At 48.7% G+C, this 20409-nt stretch overlaps 1 protein-coding gene across 1 annotated transcript; it reads left to right on the forward strand.

The window, feature by feature from the left end:
- Positions 1-25: 25 nt before the first annotated feature.
- On the forward strand, positions 26-13361 carry NCSTN (nicastrin). Its single transcript, XM_075525217.1, has 17 exons — positions 26-179; positions 404-508; positions 1999-2122; positions 2640-2758; positions 3813-3958; positions 4147-4297; positions 4773-4882; positions 5753-5905; positions 7316-7420; positions 7599-7676; positions 7822-7991; positions 9204-9306; positions 9583-9678; positions 10197-10284; positions 10422-10573; positions 10901-11113; positions 12663-13361. The coding sequence occupies exons 1-17, from the start codon at positions 59-61 to the stop codon at positions 12783-12785; spliced, it is 2157 nt and encodes a 718-aa protein (XP_075381332.1). The 5' UTR covers positions 26-58; the 3' UTR covers positions 12786-13361.
- Positions 13362-20409: the final 7048 nt, after the last annotated feature.

Here is a 20409-nt window from a genome sequence, read left to right on the forward strand (position 1 = left end):
GCGGCTTCCGGTGGCGCCCGTGCGTGGCCGCGACGGAGGAAGCGGAAGGACTGGGAAGATGGCGGTGGGGAGAGCCTGGGGCAGCCGGGGGATGGAGGCCGCTGCGGGGAGCTGCCGGGCCCCGCTCCCGGCCTGCTGGGGGCTGCTCCGGGGGCTGCTTCTCGCCGTGCTGGCAGCGGGTGAGGCTGGCTGGGAGAGGGTTGCGGTAGGGCAGGGCAGGCCTCCCCCGCTTTGAGGCCGCTCCGCGACTGAAGCGGAGCTAGGGAGGACCTCGCCTGGCCCCCTTTGCGATGGGGAGAGGCTCGTCTTCTCTCCCCACCCCCCGAGTTGGGGGAGAGCCTTTTGAGATGGGGGGAGCCCCTGGTTTGTCCCCCTCTGAGGTGGGGCTGTGTCTTCTCCTCAGGCTCCTGCCAGGGGAACTCTGTTGAGAGGAAGATCTACATCCCCCTGAACAAAACGGCACCCTGCGTTCGGCTCCTGAATGCCACCCACCAGATTGGCTGCCAGTGTGAGTACAGCTGCGGGGCCCCAGAGCTGCTCGTGGGTGATGGGGTGTAACGCAGCTCTCCTGGAGCTCCTAGATCAGTATTGCCCTTGTTCTCAGCGCTGTTCGCCATCTTTTCCAATCCTCCTCCAGTAACGCCAGATATGCTGACCTGTTTCTGCTAAATTGAGGGGTGGAGACCTTAGAGAGACTGTGTTCCTACAGACCTCGAAAATCCCTGCCAAGGCAGAGAGCGGCATTTTGAGGTTGTGCAGTCAGTGGATGCACAGGACAAAACCAAACCACAGCTTCTAGGGGTACGAGGCGAACCTGTGAGCGCTGCAGAATGCATTGGGGTTAACGAGGTACGCGAGAAAGGGAGCAGGGAGTGAATAAGTGAGAAGATGACGTCTGAAGGGAGAAAAGGATTCGGTTGAGCTGCTTGTGCAGCGCTCGTTAACTTTGTCAGGTTGTTTTGCCATATTGAAATGGGGAAGGCGGGACTGCATGACTGTAAAAATTAAAAGAGAGATAAGGGAATCCCATTCAGGCAGTATTCCTGGCTGAAGTTCGTGTGAGTCAGTGTTTTGCTCGTTTCCAGTTCAGTTTTGCTCCCTCAGTGAGCCACTCCCTGCAGCGGAGGTTGTCAGCTGCCACTACAGGGCAGCACAGCTGCGCTTGGTCTGTCGGATAACTGAGGGTACAAGGTTCTCTTGACTCCTCTTCCACCCTCTGTGTGAGCCTAGTGTTGGGGCAGACAGCCGCATGCAGCCCTGCCTTCCCGCTCACAGGCAGTTTCCGACAATGACAGCAGTTACTAACTGGGGGGACAGCAGTTACTAACTGGGGGGGGGTGACAAAGTGCTTGTTTTTATCAGTAGCTTCTTATGAAAGTGCTTTGTCTGTCGTCCGTTTTCTTTGGGACGGGGTGAAATGCCAAGCGGTAGACCTGCTTTGTTGCTAGTCCCCTTTGCTGTCATAATATTTTGCCCCTTGTGCTCCTCCAGGCCTCGTGCTGAGCTGGCTTTGAGCTCTCAGTTTCTGAATTTGCAGTCTTTACTCTTTGCTGAGGGGCAGCACTAAACTGCTTCTGAGACTGTGGTCCTTGAGGCAGGTCCTGTCTCCTCCGAGTGCCTTTCTGTCTGAGGGCCTGTTTCCTGCTATCCTTCCTTATTCTTTTCAGTCACAGGAGACTGGTAGTGCTTAGTTAGCTGAAGGTCCTTAAGTGCTTTGATGCGCTTAAACAAAAGATGCTTTCAAAGCAGGAGCGCTTATTTCTTAATCTATGCTGCTCAGCTTTTTTCTTTCTCTGCTAAAAGCCACTGCTCCTTTTTCTGTCCTGCTCTAGCTAAATGGTGCCACTTCACCAAATTGCTTCCTCCAGCCCTCTAATCCCATGAGCTGTTCTTCCCTAAAGCCCTTAGTAACGTACTGCCCTGCTATTCCAGGGTGGTTTGGGGGTGTGAAGGAAGTAGATCACTGTGAAACGTGAGGGGCACGCTCTCTTTCCACAGCCTCCATCAGCGGAGACACAGGGGTGATCCATGTGGTCGAGAAGGAGGAGGACCTGAAGTGGGTGCTTGCTGATGGCCCACACCCACCCTACATGATACTGCTAGATGGGAACCTCTTCAACAGGTCAGTCATCAGCAGTTGTTGTCTTCCCAGGGTGAGTGGAGCCCGGAAGACCAATCCGGGTGATGAAAATGTCATTTTTCAAGTGACAGATGGCAGAATGGGCCCTGACTGCGCTGAAGTATAGTGAGGTTGAAGCATTTACGGGTTTACTGTGTTTTAGTGCCTGAATTTATTTCTTCTACATGGGCTGTTTTGCTGTTAGAAGAGCTCTGCTCTGTGGAAATTCTCATGCCATGTTCATCACTGTAGCAGTTACTAAAGGTCACTAAACAACGTGATTAAGATTGGTCACGTCTCTTCCTGGGCAGAGCAGGAAAGAAGTGGCTGAAGTTTTCTGTTTGTTGCTGTCTGCATAACTTTATGCGGTTCCGAGAAGATAAAGAAAAAGGGACGTGTTGGTTGTTGTGATCAAAAGCATCATCACATGCTCAACTGTAATATGTCAGCATTAGCATGTCTTGGGCTGTAACTCTTCATTAACGAATTCCAAATTTCACTCGTATTTTCTCTCTTCCAGGAGGGTAATGCTGCAGCTGAAGGGAACCTCACGAGTGTCAGGCCTCGCTGTGGCCATTGCCAAACCTAGCCCTCCCCAGGGATTCTCTCCTGGTTTGAAGTGCCCCAATGATGGGTTTGGTAAGGAAATATTAAGTCTTTATCCTCGTTAGGAGGCAGAGAAATGGTGCCTTTACATTGGACGGTCAAAGCAAGAAGTGCAAAGGGTAGCTGAAATTGTGGCTACGCTTTAATGTCAACGTGGTGTTTAAGATGAGAGGCTCAGTACGTTCTTTCGAAGTAGTTGGTCTGAGCTGGAATCTCATCATTTCTCAACAAGGGCTGGGACAAGTGTTTGGGGGAAGCCTGTTAGATAAGCTGGCTGGAACAGCATTAAGTCACTAAAGTGCTAAACCTGACCAAGGGTTGTTGTAACTTCTTTTTTTTTAACATGTGAAACTTGTGCTTTCTCCACACGTGATCATTAAAGTGTCTTGTGTTTGCATAGGTTGAGTGGAGTTTGTGTTTCACCTCTCTGTCTGGGCCAGTCGCTACTTTTTAAAATGACATTCTGCCTCCCTGAATTCCCCCTGTGGTTTCAGTTGGGTTTTCATTTCACTGTTTTTTTCATGCAGCAAATTTACTGTATTGCACTTGGAACACCTTCTGTAGTTTGCGCAAAGCTTTCTGCTGTGAATGATGCCACGTACGCTCCTGAGATGAGTTTGGTGTGCTGGCATTTGTCGTGTCTCTGCCTTCGTGCTGTTTGCGCAGTATCTAGGTGTTAAAATGATTGGCACATTATGGATGCCTTAGGGGTACTTCCAGCACATGATGAGCTCAGAAAATGCGGGTTTGTATGTTCCTCCTTTTGAAGTATAATGTTTCGCTGTGTGCCTCCTCCACTCTCTCAGCATGTGATAAATGCTCGCTGAGTGCTCATGCCAGCCTCCTGGCATGCGATGGCTTTGAGCACGCATGTTTCTCATTCTCTCTGCGTGGCACGGCGCTCTGTCTCTGCCACTCTGCCTCATGCAGTGACCAACTCCATCTCTCCAAGCTTTTGTCAGCTGGTTCCTCAGCCCATAATGGTGTTCATTCTGCGTTTGCTGCTATTTTCTCAGCAGGCCCTACCTCTCCTGCAGTCTGTTATTCTCTTGCAGGCTCAGATTTGCCCATTTCTTTCTGTTTCCAGGTGTGTATTCCAAAGATTATGGCCCTCAGTTTGCACACTGCAATAAGACTGTGTGGAATCCTGTGGGGAGTGGGCTTTCGTATGAGGATTTTGACTTCCCTATTTTCCTCCTTGAAGATGCCAATGAGACGCAAGTTATTAAGCAGGTACTGCACTTCCTCAGTGGGTAGGAGAGGAGAGCTGCTGCACAGTTCAGGAAAGGGGGCAGAAGTTTTGTTTTCTTCCATCTTAGATGTTGAAATCTACAGTAAAAATGTATGGTCCAATTTTATATGCAGTACACAGTGCTATTACAGAAAAGCTAAGTTTTGTAATGATTTTTATTTCCATCCAGTGTTATCAAGACCATAATGTCCCTCGTGATGCATCTGGCCCCCAGTACCCTCTCTGTGCCATGCAGCTTTTTTCCCACATGCATGCTGTCACCAGCACGGTTACCTGCATGAGACGCAGCTCCCTCCAAAGCACCTTCAGCATTAATCCAGGTGAGCAGATTCCTCTTTCCACGTCATGATGTGGGATAAGGCTGGTGGTAAAAGTCCCAGTGGAATACAGTTGTGCAGAAGAAAGAAAATTTTAGAGTTTCCCTAAAGGCTTGCTTGCCAGCTGAGCCTTTTCAAAATCAACTATTTGAGTGATAAGGAATTTGGGGCTATGTTTGTCATCAGTTTAGAAAATAATATGTAGAAGAGATGCTGGCTGAGAAAGGCACCTAACACCTGCTATGTAGATCATCAAGAATGGCTCTGAGATTACTGCTCTGTTAGACTGTGTGTACATGAATTGAAACCCTGGTGAATGTTTTGCCAGTGACTTTCCTGGGGCCAGGACTTCACCCCTGCTGAGCAGAAATTTGCTCCTGTGATAGAACCACTGGTGAGCTACAGCTGACCAGAAAGCTCATTTCTCACTTGGCACTGCTGCAGTCTCAACTCAAGCAATGTTGTTTCTGCTTCCTAGAGGTTGTATGTGATCCTCTTCTCGATTACAACGTGTGGAGCACCTTGCAACCTATCAATTCCTCTGGAAAAGTCAGTCCTGAGAAGGAAGTTATTATTGTCGCTACACGAGTAGGTACCTCTTAATCTTGCTTTGTAGAGCATGGACTGGAAAGATTCTGGGAAGATGTGGGCTTAGAGTCTCATGGGAATATGCTCCTCATATATTTTCATTTATTCTCATGTTCCAAATCTTCTTTTAGGTCTGACTGGCTATTTTGTTTCTGCAAGTATCAGCCTTTTAGTTGGTGGGTTTACCTATGGTTTCAATATAAGGACATCTGCATTTTGTTTCTTTCTGTCTTGTTAATGTGAGACTTTTTTTCAGCACTTCTTTCACTGATGGAACCAGACAAGTAGAAATAGTTAGTGTGTCTGTTATGCTGTCCTAAGATATTTCACATCCTTAAAATGTGGTGCAGAGGGAGACAGTTGGCTCATCTGTATTTTGGGGGCGAGGAGGGGGGGAGGCTAAATCACATGGAGATTTTGTTGTGTGTCAAGCAGTGAGTCAGTGTCAGAACTGAGAAAGAAGTTCACTTCCCCATCTAGCAGTCACTTTACAGTCACTTTATACACTTTAAACACAGTCACTTTATGTTTTACAGTCACTTTATACCCTCCAGAGATGCAAGTTCAAAACTCTGTTTTGTCACTATCTCAGAGGCCCATGCTGAACATTAAAGCATTAAAATTACGGCACGCTTGATGATCTCAGTTTTCAGGTCAGATCTGAGGGGTGGTGGCAGTGGCAGGGCTCTGAGGCCTCAGGACAGCCACAGCAACGCAATTAGTATTTTAAGTTTCATTAGGCAGGGTGCTTTGGTTCTTCCCTTATCAGTAGGACGAGCAGGATAGGAGAGAGGTGATAGATTTGCTTTCCCAATACAATATTCCTCTGTCTGTGTGCACATTTCTTACACCTCTTGTTCATGCTTACAGATTGACAGCCATTCCTTCTTCTGGAACATTGCACCTGGGGCCGAGAGTGCTGTCTCTTCTTTTGTGACCCACTTGGCTGCTGCTGAAGCCCTTCATAAAATGTCAGATGTTCATTTGCTGCAAAGGAATATAATGTTCACCTTCTTCCAAGGGGTAAGAGCAGCGGTGGCGCTCCACCATTTGGCTTGTTCTAAGATAGCAAATCAGCCCTTGGCTCCCTGCAAATGAACTTTTTCCCTACTCTTTGTGCGGAGTCATTTGTCTGCATCCCCACGCTGTGGTTCTCTCTGCTCCCCCAGTGAAAACAGGATCTTAATTGCGCTGGGATAACAACAGCAGATGGAGCTTCCACTGGGGCAACCCATATTCTGCCCCACAGTTCATTCTGGATGAATGACTCAAACTTCGCTTTCCCTCCTGTCTCCTCCCAGTGTGCCTGTCTGTATGTCTGTTCTCTGTCTCACCCACCCCCCCCTTCAGGATAAACTGCAATGGCCAGGCTTTAAATTCTGAAATGAAGCCCAGAAAAGGCTAGATTAAAAATATATGTGTTGACAGCAGCAAAATGTAGCTCATTTCTGAGAGCCCAGCACTGGAGTTGGCAGCTGTGGAAAAGCAGAGCAAGCATGTGGAGGAGGGACTGATGGCCAACAGCTGATGTTCCCCTCAAGGCATCTACATTGATGGCTTCTTTTGTGCAGCTTTGTGAAACTGGCTCCCACAGCCCCGTGCTGCGGCCGTGTGATTCCCTTCATTCACCCTCCTCAGCACATATATCCCTAGTCAGAATTTCCCTGGGGGAGACAGGCATACAACGCTATGGAGCGGACGTTCTGTGTCGTGCTCCCAGGACGTAGGAGGAATGATAAGACTTGGCTGTAAATTAGTCAAGGGGGAAGTCTGGTGGCTGGCTGACCTCGTTGCCCTTCTTTGTCGTGGGGATTCTCTTCTTAGGGGCACGTATTCTTCCCCACGCAATGCTCAGCTTCTTGCAGCTCCCTTGACAAACTCATTTCTGTCATCTAGCCTTCCCTCCCTTTTTTCCAGGGAAACAGACACCCCTCCTTTCAGGAAAGCTTCATATGTTTAATTCCTGGAATGGAGAATTGCCCTTTTCCCTGACTTGCTGTCCTCCTTACCAAAAACCAAAGAGGATGACTTATACCAGAGTAAAGGCTGTATTAATGCCTCTCTGCTGTTACGCACAGTAAGAGTATCTTGCTAGATATCAGTGCTCACTTAAGTCTGACTTTGCCTCTGCCTGTCTTGCTTGTGGAATTCAATAGCTGTCCTCTGGTTTTTTGCTCTTTGCCTTCCTTTTTGTCCTTTGCTCCATCCCTTCCTACAATACCTTTGTCTTTGGAGCGCCAGGCACAATGTAATATTTGCTTTGGTCTTGGTGTGTGTCAGGCTATGCGAACCTTCAGAAATACTTGGTGCAGTAGTTGGCTCTCAAACTCTTGGTTTTGATCCACCTCAGCCTCTGAAATATTGCTGTTAGTTGTGGCAGGCAGCTATCCGTATGTGATTCAAGTATGATTTTTTTTTTTTTTTCTGTTGCAGGAGACCTTTGATTACATTGGCAGCTCACGAATGGTGTATGATATGGAAAAAGACAAGTTTCCTCTCCGCTTGGACAACATTCATTCATTTGTGGAGTTAAATCAGGTGTGGGATAAGTTAGGGGACCTTTTTATTCCCTGTTTCTCTGTGATAATTTAGCTGTGGTTTTCCCAGCCAGCCTTTCACTGATTTTGATTTCTCCCTGGACTGGACTTCCCTGCTCTGCAAGACTCAGTAATGTCCAATCATGTACTTACGGTGGGGTTTTTTAATTTTCTTGAAGGTGGCTCTAAGGAATGACTCAATTCTATGGATGCATACAGACCCTGTCTCTCGGATGAATGAATCTGTGGAAGTGCAGGTAATAGAAAGCAACGTGTAGTCGTTCATCTAACCAAAATACTGTGGGATCTTTAACACACCGCAGATGATCAGGATATTAACCTTTCCAGAGAAATTACACATCCAAAAGAATAGCGGAACAGTGCCGTTTTCTCTTCTTTCAGGTTAGAAACTTGCTAGATATTCTGAGTAATAGCAGCGTGGGAGCAAACGTGACTTTGCAGGAAGCCGGATATTCGCAGCCTCTTCCCCCATCTTCCTTCCAGCGCTTCCTTCGGGCCCGGCACATCCCCGGAGTGGTCTTAACTGACCACAAGACTGCCTTCCAGAACAGGTACTTCTCCAGGGTCGAGGGGCGCAGGCTGGCCCACGGCCGAAGGCAGCGGAGCCGGCAGAGGGCATCTGAGCTCCTGCAACGCCTTTGCCGGGGGGTGTGCTGCCTAACATACATGTAGAGCAGCAGTCCGGGGGGAGCGGAGGAGTAAACATGTGCCATGTAATTGAACAAGCGCAACATAATTATTCTGACAACCGAAAGAAATCCAGTTTTGTACAGAAAATGTTCCCCACAGCTGGCTAGAAGCCAGAGGTGAGCAAATGGCAACTGAGCGTGCCTAAGCCTCATCTGTTCTTCCAGAAGCTAGCTGCTTTTTTTTTTTTTTTTTTTTTAATATAGCTTTCTGTTTGTGATGGCAGAAAGCCCCAGGCATTGGAAAGGGCACTTTCATTCACCCCACATGACCCTACCACAGCACGTTCCTTGGGGATCCCCTGCTCCTTTTCAACTTTGGAAGTGGAAATGTGGGGTAGAGGACAGACATATGCCTCTCCCCTAAACCCTTCAAATTGTCTCTTTCCCTTCATCTTCTATCCTTCTCTGCTGTTTCTGAGAATCTCTGTAGCAATCAAGGGGGAAGTAGCTTCCCTTTCACCTCTAAATCTGCACTGCTTTAAAGGGATAAGAAGAGCCGGGGTGGAGGAAAGCGCAACTCACTGCTGTGTGACCCATCTTCAGGCTGGGGGGATCAGTCCCAGGTTGGCTGGGAATGTCAGGCGCATAGGCCATGCAGTGGGCTTTCAGCCCAGTTCCCAGTTCAGCTGCGTACGCTGCAGATGCCTCGGTGTAAATCTCTCATAGAGTTCACTTGGAATTCCTCTCTGCCTTCAAGATAAGGCATTAATAAAATCCACTGGCACGACTTGCATCAAAAGCCCGCTTCCCAGGAGACCTTCTGCATGGGTTGTCCTTGCCTCAGTTTCTCTACCCATTTAATAGATTGGGCTGTCGCCCACCTGAAAGCTAATCACAGCTTGTAAATTGCGTGGAGATCCTCAGATGGGAGAAGCTGTGGAAGGGCCAAGTTAATTATAAAGCCTCATTAAATGGTTTAAGGAGCGTGTGGCAGGGCAGTGCTTTGGCAGGGCTGTATCTCTGCTCCCAGGAGACTGCTCCCACTGTTTGCTTTAGGCACACTCTGAATTGAATTCCATGCCCTGTGGTTTCTTTCTGCCCCTCCCCAACCTCTGTTTGCCTTCTTCTTTTCAGATACTACCAGAGCATGTACGACACTCCAGAGAACATCCGGATGCAATACCCCGAGGGCCTTAGCCCTGAGGAGACCTTGGAGTATGTCACAGACACAGCCAAGGTTCCTACTTTGCATTTCCTTTAGCTGCTGTATCTGGGGTGGATGGGGCTTTGGGTAGGGGCAGATAGAAGTAGGGCCACGGGGAGAGGGGGAAAGCTGTTTCCAAAAAAGGCGGAAAGAAGATGGGAGTGCTTTGTACAGTGACAAAGGCAATCGGCACTCAAATGCTAGCACGATGTAAGCGTTTTGATGGATGCGTAGATTCTGGCTTGCTCTCCTTGCTTGTTTTGCTGGATCTGCCGATCTTGATTAACACAGAGCGCTCTTCCTTTGCAGTCCCTGGCAGAAGTTGCCACAGTGGTCGCCCGTGCTCTCTACCGGCTTGCGGGGGGAGCCAACAACACCTCTGCTATTCAGGCAGATCCAAAAACGGTACGAGCAGATGGAATTGAGTCCTTGGCATCTTTGATGAGCCCTCACGTACTTCCCTTCTGTCTCTGTTTATATGTGTTTACACAGCATGCTGTCCTGTCTGTCTCCATGAGGGCTTTGCCTCCCCCCTTCTCTCTTTCCCCACCACAGCTGAATGAAAAACCTTTCGCCCTTCTCTAGTTCCTTGCCTCTCGATCTCAGGGCAGACATTAAGCTTCATGAGACCTCTACAAAAGAGAGCTCCTTTACCCTCGTTCCACAAAGCAGAAGAGAAAGCTGAGGTGAAATGGCAAGGTGTGCCACAGGGATCAGCTAAGGAGTCAGTGGAGCTGGAATCAAACCCAATTTTCACAGCTCGGTCCTGAATTATATACAGTTGTGATATATGGTCTCTCCTTTACTGTGCTCTTGGCCCTTGTAGTGGGAAACATCTGTCAGCCAAATAATCTTGAGAGGTATAGCTGTTAAGATGCTATTTTCTCGCCTCTTTGTATAAACCAATTTCCATCTCTTTCCAGGTCTCTCGAATGCTGTATGGGTTTCTGATTAAAATGAACAATTCCTGGTTTCAGTCCATCATTAAGCCAGACATAAAAGGAATTCTGGGTGAGAGCAACATAGGGAAGAAGAACTCAGGAATGGGTTTGACCCCATATGTTACCTGGCAGCGTTCTAAAGCGCCATACTAACATTGTCTGCTTCTGGCCATCTCCCCGCCAATCCCATTTCTCTGACTGTTCCAGGTGATGTTCCCCAACATTACGTTGCCGTTTCCAGCCCTGTGAACACTACCTACCTTGTACAGTATGTCCTGGCCAACCTCACGGGCACAGTTGTTAACCTCACCAAGGAAGAGTGCCTGAACCCTGAAAAAACACCCAGCAGTGAGAAAGAGGTGGGTATCCATTAGAGTGGGATGATGGGTAAGGACAGCTCTGCTGTCCGATTTGCTGGTTTCTGCTTTTGAGGAAGGCTGGTTAGGAATGCTTTCTGTTGCTCGTAATAACACACGGGGGAACTGGGAAGCTCCTCCAACAAGGAGGCATCTCTAATGCCCAAGGGCAGGGGAGGAGTGGGCAAAAGGATCCCCTTACAGTGAGAACAGTCAGTAAAGCCCCTCTCTCTCTCCCCAGAGACACGGGTAAGGTTCCAGAACAAGAGGATAGTCTGGTTATTTGCTAGTGGCTGTTTGCTGTCTCTTACTCTCCCATTTTCTTTGCAGATGTATGAATACGCCTGGGTGCAGGGTTCCCTAGACCCTAACTCAACATCACGAGTCCCCTACTGTGTTCGGTCAACTGTTCACCTAAGCAAAGCACTCTCTCCTGCCTTTGAGCTGCGGCAATGGGGATCTACGGAGTACTCCACATGGACAGAGAGTCGGTGGAAAGAGATCCGTGCCCGAATATTTCTGGTAGCCAGCAAGGAGCTAGAGGTGAGTTTGTACATGTCTGAAAAAGAAAGTAGAGAAAAAAAAATGTGGCTAGCTTTGAATAACATTTCCTGCCAGCTGGAGAAACAGTTCAGAGTTTGTTACAAGATCTTGTGAGCTTCCCAGTTAAGAACAGCCAGGCTTTGATCCTTGAAAATGAGGTAACCAAGAATGCATCACTGGGGATAACCCTACCACCTCCAGCCATTTGTGGGTTAATAACCTAGTCGCTGAGGCTGAGACAGTGCAGAATAATCAAGAGTCCCATGAGCAGGCTGAGCTCTGTGAATAAAAGGTAGAAGTGACAGGAGTCTTAACCCCTTCCCCAAGCACAGGAAGCCAAGCCAGTGAATCTGGCTGTTAAGGTGTTTTACCTGATGTGCAACCCTGATCTTCCTTCCTGCAGTTCGAATCCCCTCTCGACAGCGCAGAAATAACTTTTGCATAAACCTGCACAAACAAAAGCTGCTCTTGGTTCAGTGTCTCAGATTCGAAGCAGCCCTTAGCTGGGTGTGATGTGGCTTAAGTACCAGCAGAATAAGGGTTAAGCGTACAGTCACTTTGGGACTCTCTGCCTGTGTTGATGCCCTGTGGTTGGCTGTTAATGATGTCATACCCTGTCAGGACAGACTCAGGAGTGCACAGCGCTGTCGTCATCATGTGCTAGCAGTAAGCCACCCAAAGGCCATGCAAGCCCAGGCAATTGTTGCATCTCTCGGATGGTTATTTGAAATCTGAGCAATTTATTTGTGTGGCACTGGGCTTTTTTAACACCGTCAGGCAAGCACAATGCCCTGCCTGTGTCTCTTGGCCCAGTAGGTACTGGTGCCCTGGAGATGCACAGTTTGAGCCCAGCCATCCCTGAAGTGTTGACCCGATAGAAAATGTACTGAGAGAGTTGTAGCGGCGCATGAGTGTCTGGCCACTGCATGGGGACTGTCCTGAGATATCCAGGGGAGACTGGGAACTGCAGTCCTACCATGCAAGGAGAAGGGTTGACAGGAAGGAATCTAACGAGGCCTTAGACTGGTCTGGGATTTAGGCTTCTAACAAGGCCTTAGACTGGTCTAGCACTTAGGCTTCAGGAAAGGCGCTGAGCAGGAGGTAATCTCAGTTATGCAAAGACAGATGTTGATTCTGCCAGCAGCTGTGCTTGTTGAAGACATTTACAGTTCCTTGCCAGAAGAGATGACAGTTCATGCAGGAGTAGCCAAAGCATCATTGCTAAAAATCTTTGCAAACTGCACCGACTACTCTGAAACTCAATACGTTCTTTATCCGTGAGACAGTTTCTTATCTTTTCTCTTAACCATCGGTTTGTGTGGACTGTTGATAAGTACCGTGAAAGCTGACCTGGTCCTGTCTGGCAGTTGCTTTTGTCTAAGTCTGTAAGGTCTTTGGAGTATCTTTTTATTTCAATGTACATAGTGCCTCAGTAGTGAGCTGGTCTCTGTAGCTTTCTGACGGAGACCCCCATTCGATGCAAATTCTGTGAGGTGCTGCAGGTCTGTGTTTGTAACAACAATGCTAAGTGTTTCTCATCCCTTCCTAGATAATCACTTTGGTTGTGGGCATTGTCATTCTGATCTTCTCTCTCCTCGCCACGTATTTTATCAACGCCAAAGCGGATGTACTTTTTAGCGTCCCGCGGGACCCTGGGGCTGTGGCTTACTGAAGATGCTCTCAGGCTTGAGAAGTCTTAGCCCTTGGATTACAACTGTCAAAGATAAAACTACACTGGAATGCCCCTCTCTCTGGATAGGGATGCAAATGGTTCTCTCCAGAGCTTCCATGCTCAGGTTCTGGGGACTGAGCCCTAAAACATAAGAGACTTTCCCAGAAAACCGTGCCGACCAAGCCCTAAAGAAACTGTGACTGAGAAGTTCCCAAAGCCTTTCTTTTTAATTTGTCCTTACTTCCGAGCAACTTGAGAGGATCGGTCCTGAATGCCACTGAGACAACAATGTGATGGAGGTGTTCCCTAAATGAAGGCAAGGGTGGAAAGGGTGAAGGTATTTTCTCTGGGGTGTATGTGGACCAGCAGATTTCCATGGTGTCTGACAGTACAGGTCGCCTGTTAATGTCCAACAGTTGCTGTGAATTTGTGTATGCTACAATGCAGGAAGGGCAAGGTGTGTTTAACAGATGATTAGATGTAAAATGTCCTTTTTTTAATGGTGCAATATTTTCTGGGTTTTGTATATATATAAATAGTTCCACTTAATTAAAAAAATCTCCGCTTACAAATTAACCCCTTGCCTGTTTTGTCTTAGTTGCTGCCAAAAGGACCAAAAACACTGGGTGTTGCAATATGTTTTGGACTGGGGAGAAAGAGTTTGTCTGATGTGTTTTTTGACTCGCATTGAAACTTTGAATTCTTTCTACAGCTGGACAAAAGAAAGCCATTGTGCCCTCAGACAGGACAGGGAATTCACTCACCGTTGTTTAGACTGTAAGCTCTCCAAGGCAGGGATAGCTGATCACTCCAAATGGTGCTTTGTACGACGGTACCTTGCTCTCAGTCGATCCCTAGGCACTGGTATAATAAACGTGGTTTTTTCATGAGCATGCTCACACATTTTGTTTCCTTCAATGCTATTGCTTAGCGCCCAGCAAGACTGGGCTCTCAGGGCTAGCGGTTGTGACTGACCAGGCACTTGGATATTCCTGGTTGCTTCTGTTGTATGCAAATTCACTTGTTCTTCAGCAGTCATGATTTAAAGGTGCGATAGTGCTGTTGTCCAAAGTGAGGAGCTCAAAAATAGGTAGAGAGGATTAATTCCAGAAATCGGAGCTTTCCCTTCCCTAGAGGACAGTGCAGGCTTATTGTGTTTAAGTCTTTTCTCAACTAGGCATACACTCTGGAGTTTTGAAGTAATTCAGACCTTGTACTTTCAGTGCCACCCTGAGAGAGACTTTTTCCACTTGCTAATGCATCCTGCTAGCAGGAAACTGCTCCTGATTCTTGGTGGGATGTTTCTGTGCCTGATTTCATTTCTCCTAGCAATGCTGAAGAAACTCGTATCTCAATTTACATGGAGTTATCTTGTCTTTACAGTAAGGATTTTCATAGCCTCTAACTCCTAATCTTTGGACTCATTCCAACTTTGTCAGAACAAAATCAGTTGCCCAAAATTATCCAAGTAGACCGTTTCTGTGCATGAAAGTATTTTGGGTGAGACAGAGGACCTCAAGACAGCATGTGGTCTGGCAGAGAATTTTGTAGAGTATGTTTTTCCTTCCCTAAGGTAAGTTTATTATATTTTTTTTTTTTTTTTTACATATCAAAATGCCAATGCTTAATTCATGGTGGAGCAGCGCTGTGTGGAGACATGGTGGGATCAGTAATGGCTAATCAGCAAATTGGGTCAATATACGCAGGGTTCCTGGTAATTTTCAAATTAAAAATGCATCCTTGTCGTACTGCTCTCTCTCCCATCTTTGAAATCTAGATTCTGTGCCTGGGTTTGGGCTTTCCCCTACCCCGAAGGCTTCTTGTTGGAATTTTTTTTTTCCGTCCTTGTTTTCCCCATACAAACAGAAATAAACCCTTTTACCACTCCCAGCCCCATTTTCCACTCCCAGCTTTTTGTTCAGAGCTGCTCTCTGGCGAGGCGAGCAAACAGCTGCCTCCGTTGTCTGTGCCTACGCCGCTCCTTGGATGGCCAACAGGTCTCCCCTGTGGACAGTGCAATGAGCAACCCTCCTATCAGTGGCTGACAAAAGGAAGGGAGAAGCAAGGGGGCTAGGCTGGCAGGCGCTGCAGCAGAGACACATTTTCCCTCCTGCTGCCAACGCTGGAGAACACCGCAAGTCTTCGCTTGACTGTCAGCCCAAAATTTACCCTGAGCTGGGGGTTTGCGTGTCCCTCAAACTCTCTTGGTGCCAGCACTGTCGCTGCACAGAGGGGTAAAAGGAAAGGCAGTAGCCATCGGTGTTTCCAGTCCTCCTTGTTGTGTTTTGCCATGGTCAGTAAATTTGTTTTGCTCAGCTGGCTTTTGATGATGAGGCTTGCGCCGTGCAGCTCTGAGCCTTCCCTCCTCTGGGGAATTGGGCCTGAGTGTGGGATGAAAGGGGGTGGGGAAGAAATAGTCAGGATTGCGGGATTCATCTGGGAAGCAAATGAGCTACAAGAGTGAGTCCTCGTCCCTAGGTTTCTCTTCCCTGTCCTTCCCCAGACTGGCTGTGGCCGCTTCCCTTCCCCTCGCAGTGCCCTTCTCTCACGGTGACACCAGTGACTCACGGGGGTGAGGGGATGCTCTTGAGACCTTGAGGTGAACAGTACTTGAAATACAAAGAGGTTTTGTTAAAGTAAAGCTAATGTTGGTGCAAGGGGCTGCTTTGTGTGTCGTGGAGAATGAAATCCCATTTTATACGGAAACGAGACCATGCAAAAAGGTCTTATGTTCACCTGCATCCCTCTCCAGATCATAAATGGGGCAAGTTGGGAGGAACTGGGATCTCCGTGACCTATTCAGTTGTTTAGTCTCACTCCTGATCTTCAGACAAAGAGCTGACAGTGGATTTGGGAGTGCTCATTCCCCTCCGCTGGGACCAGGAAAGCCTTTGCTGCTTTGTGTACGACTACGAAATCGCTGCCCCTTAGGGAGCTGCTGTCTGCTGCTTTAAGCCCAGAGTTAGTGTCTTAGCCCTAGAAAGGCTCACTCTTAAGCCGTCCTTTCCATGCCTTCAGTCCGAGTACAGTTATCTGCAGTAGATACGTGTCCCCAGTTGAAAAATGAAACAGGCTTGACCCTTTGTGTATCTTCCTTTGTAATGGACAGTAGCTGCCTTCAGTTTGGGGCTGAGTTGTATCTCTAGTTCCTCCTGCCCATCCTGGTATAACAGCAGCTGTCCTCAGCTGCGCGAACCTTAAAGTTGATAACTCCCCTGATACGCTTTTCTCCATCACTCCTGAGATTATGTGCATTAATTAGAGCATCCCTAATGCTAATAAGCAATGGGGAATAAGTGCCTTCTTAGTAAATTAATGTGGAAAGTAGTTTGAGTACTGGTATACGTGTAGATTTATTTTTATCTTTGCGATAGAAACAAAATTGCAGAGTTCTGAGGAGCAACTATGTATATTTTGATGCGTGCTGGCTAAATAAGGTAGAGTCTAAGTTGCGCTGGGTGACGGTGCAAAGCCAGCAGCACGGCCACCTTTGAGGTAGGCTGACATGAACATAATTCCCTCATTCAAAGCCCATTTGCTTTGATAATTAGAAAAGTTTGCATGGGAAATTATGCAAAACATATGGAAAGCAAACAACTTTCCTGCTCCATCTCTGGTCGTCTGAAGCAGCGGCTCACAACAGAGTACCCCTGGCTGCCTCTTGGTCCAGGGAAGGGATGCAGCAAGCACCGCTTGTGTCTGCCGTAGCTGGTCCAGGAGGACGTAGTCCAGCTGGGAAACAATTCACAGGAACGCTCTAGAGATACCTGGCTGTTTTCTGGCTTTGACAGATTTCTCCTGGCAAGCCTTGCTGCAGTGATTTAAGATGCTTTCCCAGCTGACAAAGGTTACCATCTCTCTAGCACAGTCAGCAGAGGAAACAAAGCTCACTCCATTTCAGTTCAGCATCTCAGTCAAGTTCAGGTACTGGGAAGATGCTCTCTTCTGACTCTTAAGACTTTAGCTTGTTGTTCCAAAGCATGAGTACTTGAATTTCTTCCAGAACTACCACATTTTGAGGTTGTTTTACATCATTCCTGGTCTAACCAGTTCTTCCTGATGCTTATAGATGCTGGACAGCTTTGAGTTCTGTCCAAGCACTTGGCATCTTTGGCATCTTTTAGGCACTGAGTTCAGCAGGTCAGTTATTCTGCTGGTTTAGTGGGACGGGGGTTCTGCAAGCTCTCTCCCCTGCTCAATGCTTGACCACAGAAACAGGGAAGAAAGGAGAAAGCAGCTGAGCAGCCAAGGGTAAATTCACCCTCAAGAGACTGAGCCTGGAAGAAGCAAGTTCTGCAGCCCTCTGCCAGGGGAAAAAGAAGTGATGCAACTTCTAGCAAGGCTTGCTGAACTGCTCCTCAAAATAAACAGGCCGTTGACGCCAGCGAGGGCTGGGGCAGCTGCTCCCAGGGGCAGTTGCCTGTCTGCACCTTGCGCTGTGTTTTGCTCTTGAAGGTAAAGGCTGCAGCTCTGCGCCTGTTCCCATCTCCTCCCAGCACTCAGCTCCAGTGAGTCTGGTGCTGGCAGGACAGCCCTGGAGAACATCGACCGGACACTGGAGCCACCTTTCCTGTTGTGCTTGGAGAGAAGTAATTCACTACCTGCTGCCGGCTTTTTTGGCTACACTATGCCAAGGCAGGAGTAGAAACCCAGGGATCTCTGCCTCACTTTTCTCCTAACTGTCCATGACTGTCCTCCAAAATCAGCTTCATCCCTGTACCTTGCCTTGCAAAGATCCGTGAGAAGTCGTGTCCTTACTGATAACCCCACAGACTCTCCATGGAACTCCCAGCCCTGCCTCTGGTACTGAGATAGTGCTTGGATTACCCCAAACCACCTCCAGCTACATCAAAGCCCAGACTAGGTTTTTTGGGCAGCCCCTGACTCCTCTTGCTGAGGAGGGCAGCTGGCACATGCTGTCTTCGCCGTAGAGCCCCCAGGCATCTTGCTGAGACACACGCTCCCCCCTTCATGCGCACACATAATTTGCAAGCATCAATTTCCTCTCTTCTCTCCCCACGCAACTCTACCAGGGATTTCTGCACAAAAAGAAGATGCCACTGACTCTCTTGACCTCTGAACTCAGCTGCCTCCCGGGAGGCAGAGGGCTGGGGCTGAGCCCAGAGAGGAGGGTTTGCAGCTGCCCTTGTGCCCTGAGGGGGGAGACATATGGGGGTGACAGTCAATGAGACAAGGAGAAAGGAGAGGAAATGTGTGTTTTCTTAGCGCCCGGCCTCCCAGCTCCTGGGAACTTTATGGCTCTGGAATATTAAGAGGCAGGAAAGTTAATTAATACCCAGAACAAAGCCAGGGCTGTTTGGCTTCTGGGAGAAGGAAGCAGTGGAGACAGGAAGAAAAAATTGGTGTCGTCTTAAATAATTTGTTTTCTATGTTTTATCAGTAGCTAAAATAGAGGTGAAGCCCACCGGAGGGGTGAAGGGATTGATTTTTGGAGACCAGAGAAAGAGGCTTTCTGCCAAAGGGCAGGAGGGTTTGTTGGGCGAGCTATAGGAACAGCTACCATTGCCTTACTCAAACTGGGGACTGAGCGTGGGACATGGCAGAGCAGCATTCGTAGTACGGTGCTCTCTGTCACTTCTCTAAGAAGTCGCTATTTCTCTTACTTGAGATGACACTTCTGCTCCCCATGTAGCATCCTTCCTCTCCAGTCTGCCCAGCTTCTGCTGCCTCTCCTGTTCCCAGCACTGGAGCCCAGCGTCTGTGCTTTGGGCAGCAGTGGCTGCAGCTGGCCGGAGTTGAGCTGTCCCGCAGATGGCCTTGCTAGGATTGTCATTCACCCCCTTCGCTTCTCCCTGACAGTCAGCATTGCAGTGTGGCTGCGTTCGGCTCCCAGTTGGGCTATTGCCTGCCTGATACCTAGCTCAGGATTTAGAGGAACTGAGGTGTTGCTCTACATACCGCTTTAAGGCATATTCAGACAACCAGACCCTGTTTTCACAAGTGACAATTGCTTAGGCATGGTTTATTCAAGGGAGAGCGTTTAGCTTTAACTCCCAAATAAATACGTGGAGAAAACCTGCCACCTGCCACAAGAGCTACTCCTCTGCGCGCCTTTGAAACTGCTCTAGATCTGTCTGTGCTGAATACTTTAAAGACCTCTGAGCTTTGTGTGCCTTGAGTCTCTGTGAAGTGGGCCCGAGCCCATCCTTAGACTGGCAGGTCTTTGGTCCGTGGATGGGTGAAGTGGATACAGACGTAACGGAGCCTTTGTGTGATGTTGCTGTCTAAAGGATACATCAAGTCCTGCGTCCCAGTCCAGTGCTCTGTCCAGTAGCCTGTGGTCACTCTCCAGTAGCCCTGCTGCCATGATTGTTGACAACTGCTTTCTATGCCCTACCCATGAGCAGCAACGAGGTCCAGCTGAAGGAACGAAGGCAGCTTAGCTCAGGATAACTATCACAGCAAGCAAGGGCCATTGGCTGGCACCCAGCAGGCATCTGAGTCCAACATGTGTTTAAAATCAGGGTCTGACTACTACAAATAGGAGTGTAGGAATTGCCAGACTGGATCATGCCCAGGGTCCATGTCTGCTGCTGCCCTTGCCTCCGACAGAGACCAACACCCCCACAGAAGACCCTGGAGTGACCCCGCGCCCCAAATCCACAACACGCTGATACCTGGGCACCTCGTTCCCGCACTGGGTACTATTGCAGCCGTCTGCTCCAGCTCTGCTCGACCTTGTCCTCTCTCGGTGTGCAGTGAGAACATCCAGTCAGATCTCACCACCACCACGCCTGCGCGTCTGTCCACCCGTCTGTCCGTTGTCCAGCCAGTCGTGTGCATTCCTGGAGAAAAATACCAGGGCTGGAGAAAAAGGAAGGTGGTTTGGGGACATACTGATTCAAGCTTGCTCTTCCCCAGCCTGCCTCATGCAGCCCTGTCCTCCTGGGGCCCCATCCTTTTATCTCCAGCCTCTTTCACCTGCGTGTCCAGCCTGAGTGCTTGTGTGTGGTGCAATTGCTTGGAGGAGGTAGATGATGAGGCAGGGATGGAGGATGCTGCTTAGGACCTACAGCTCTCTGCTACCCAGGTGATCTTTCCCCAGTGCCAGCACAGCTTTAACAGTGAGGTTTCTGGGGCTAATCAAGATCGACATACAAACAAAACAGCATCTCTGCATCTCACAGCCAGCAGAAAGGGAGAAGCAGATGGGCTAGAGGAGGCAGGGAGCTGCTGCTAAATGGATTGATGGAGAGGCCTTTAAGAGAGATGGATTGGAGAGGGAGCCGCTGGAGGAAAGGGCCGGGGCGGCCACGCTGCGAATGGGGCAGGGGCCCAGGGAGATGATGGGAAGGGAGAAAGGCCTGCAGATAACAGATGGATGGACACAAAGACTGGAAGGGAAGAGAGGGACAGATGGACAGGCAATAGAGAGAGTCAGGAGAAGAGAGGGATCTGAACGTAATTAGATTGGATCCGATTATGACAGACTCGATTAGAGCAATATTATGATCAGGAGCTTCTGTCGCTATTTGGCTTTTAGGGGGGAACAAAGCCAGAGAGCACGTGTGGAAGGGGGACAAGCGGAGGCGAAGGGAACCGGGAAGGATGAAAGGAAAGGGGCTCCTTGTGAAAGCTGTCAGTGGTGGTGGTGACAGATTGT

The sequence above is a fragment of the Mycteria americana genome, chromosome 25, assembly GCF_035582795.1.
Source record: "Mycteria americana isolate JAX WOST 10 ecotype Jacksonville Zoo and Gardens chromosome 25, USCA_MyAme_1.0, whole genome shotgun sequence".
Classification (NCBI taxonomy): domain Eukaryota; kingdom Metazoa; phylum Chordata; class Aves; order Ciconiiformes; family Ciconiidae; genus Mycteria; species Mycteria americana.

Coding starts and splice junctions, on each gene's coding strand:
- NCSTN (XM_075525217.1), top strand. CDS start 59: ATGGCGGTGGGGAGAGCCTGGGGCAGCCGGGGGATGGAGGCCGCTGCG. Junction 5,906..7,315: donor TGTTCACCTTCTTCCAAGGG/GTAAGAGCAGCG, acceptor TTTCTGTTGCAG/GAGACCTTTGATTACATTGG. Junction 7,677..7,821: donor ATGAATCTGTGGAAGTGCAG/GTAATAGAAAGC, acceptor CTCTTCTTTCAG/GTTAGAAACTTGCTAGATAT.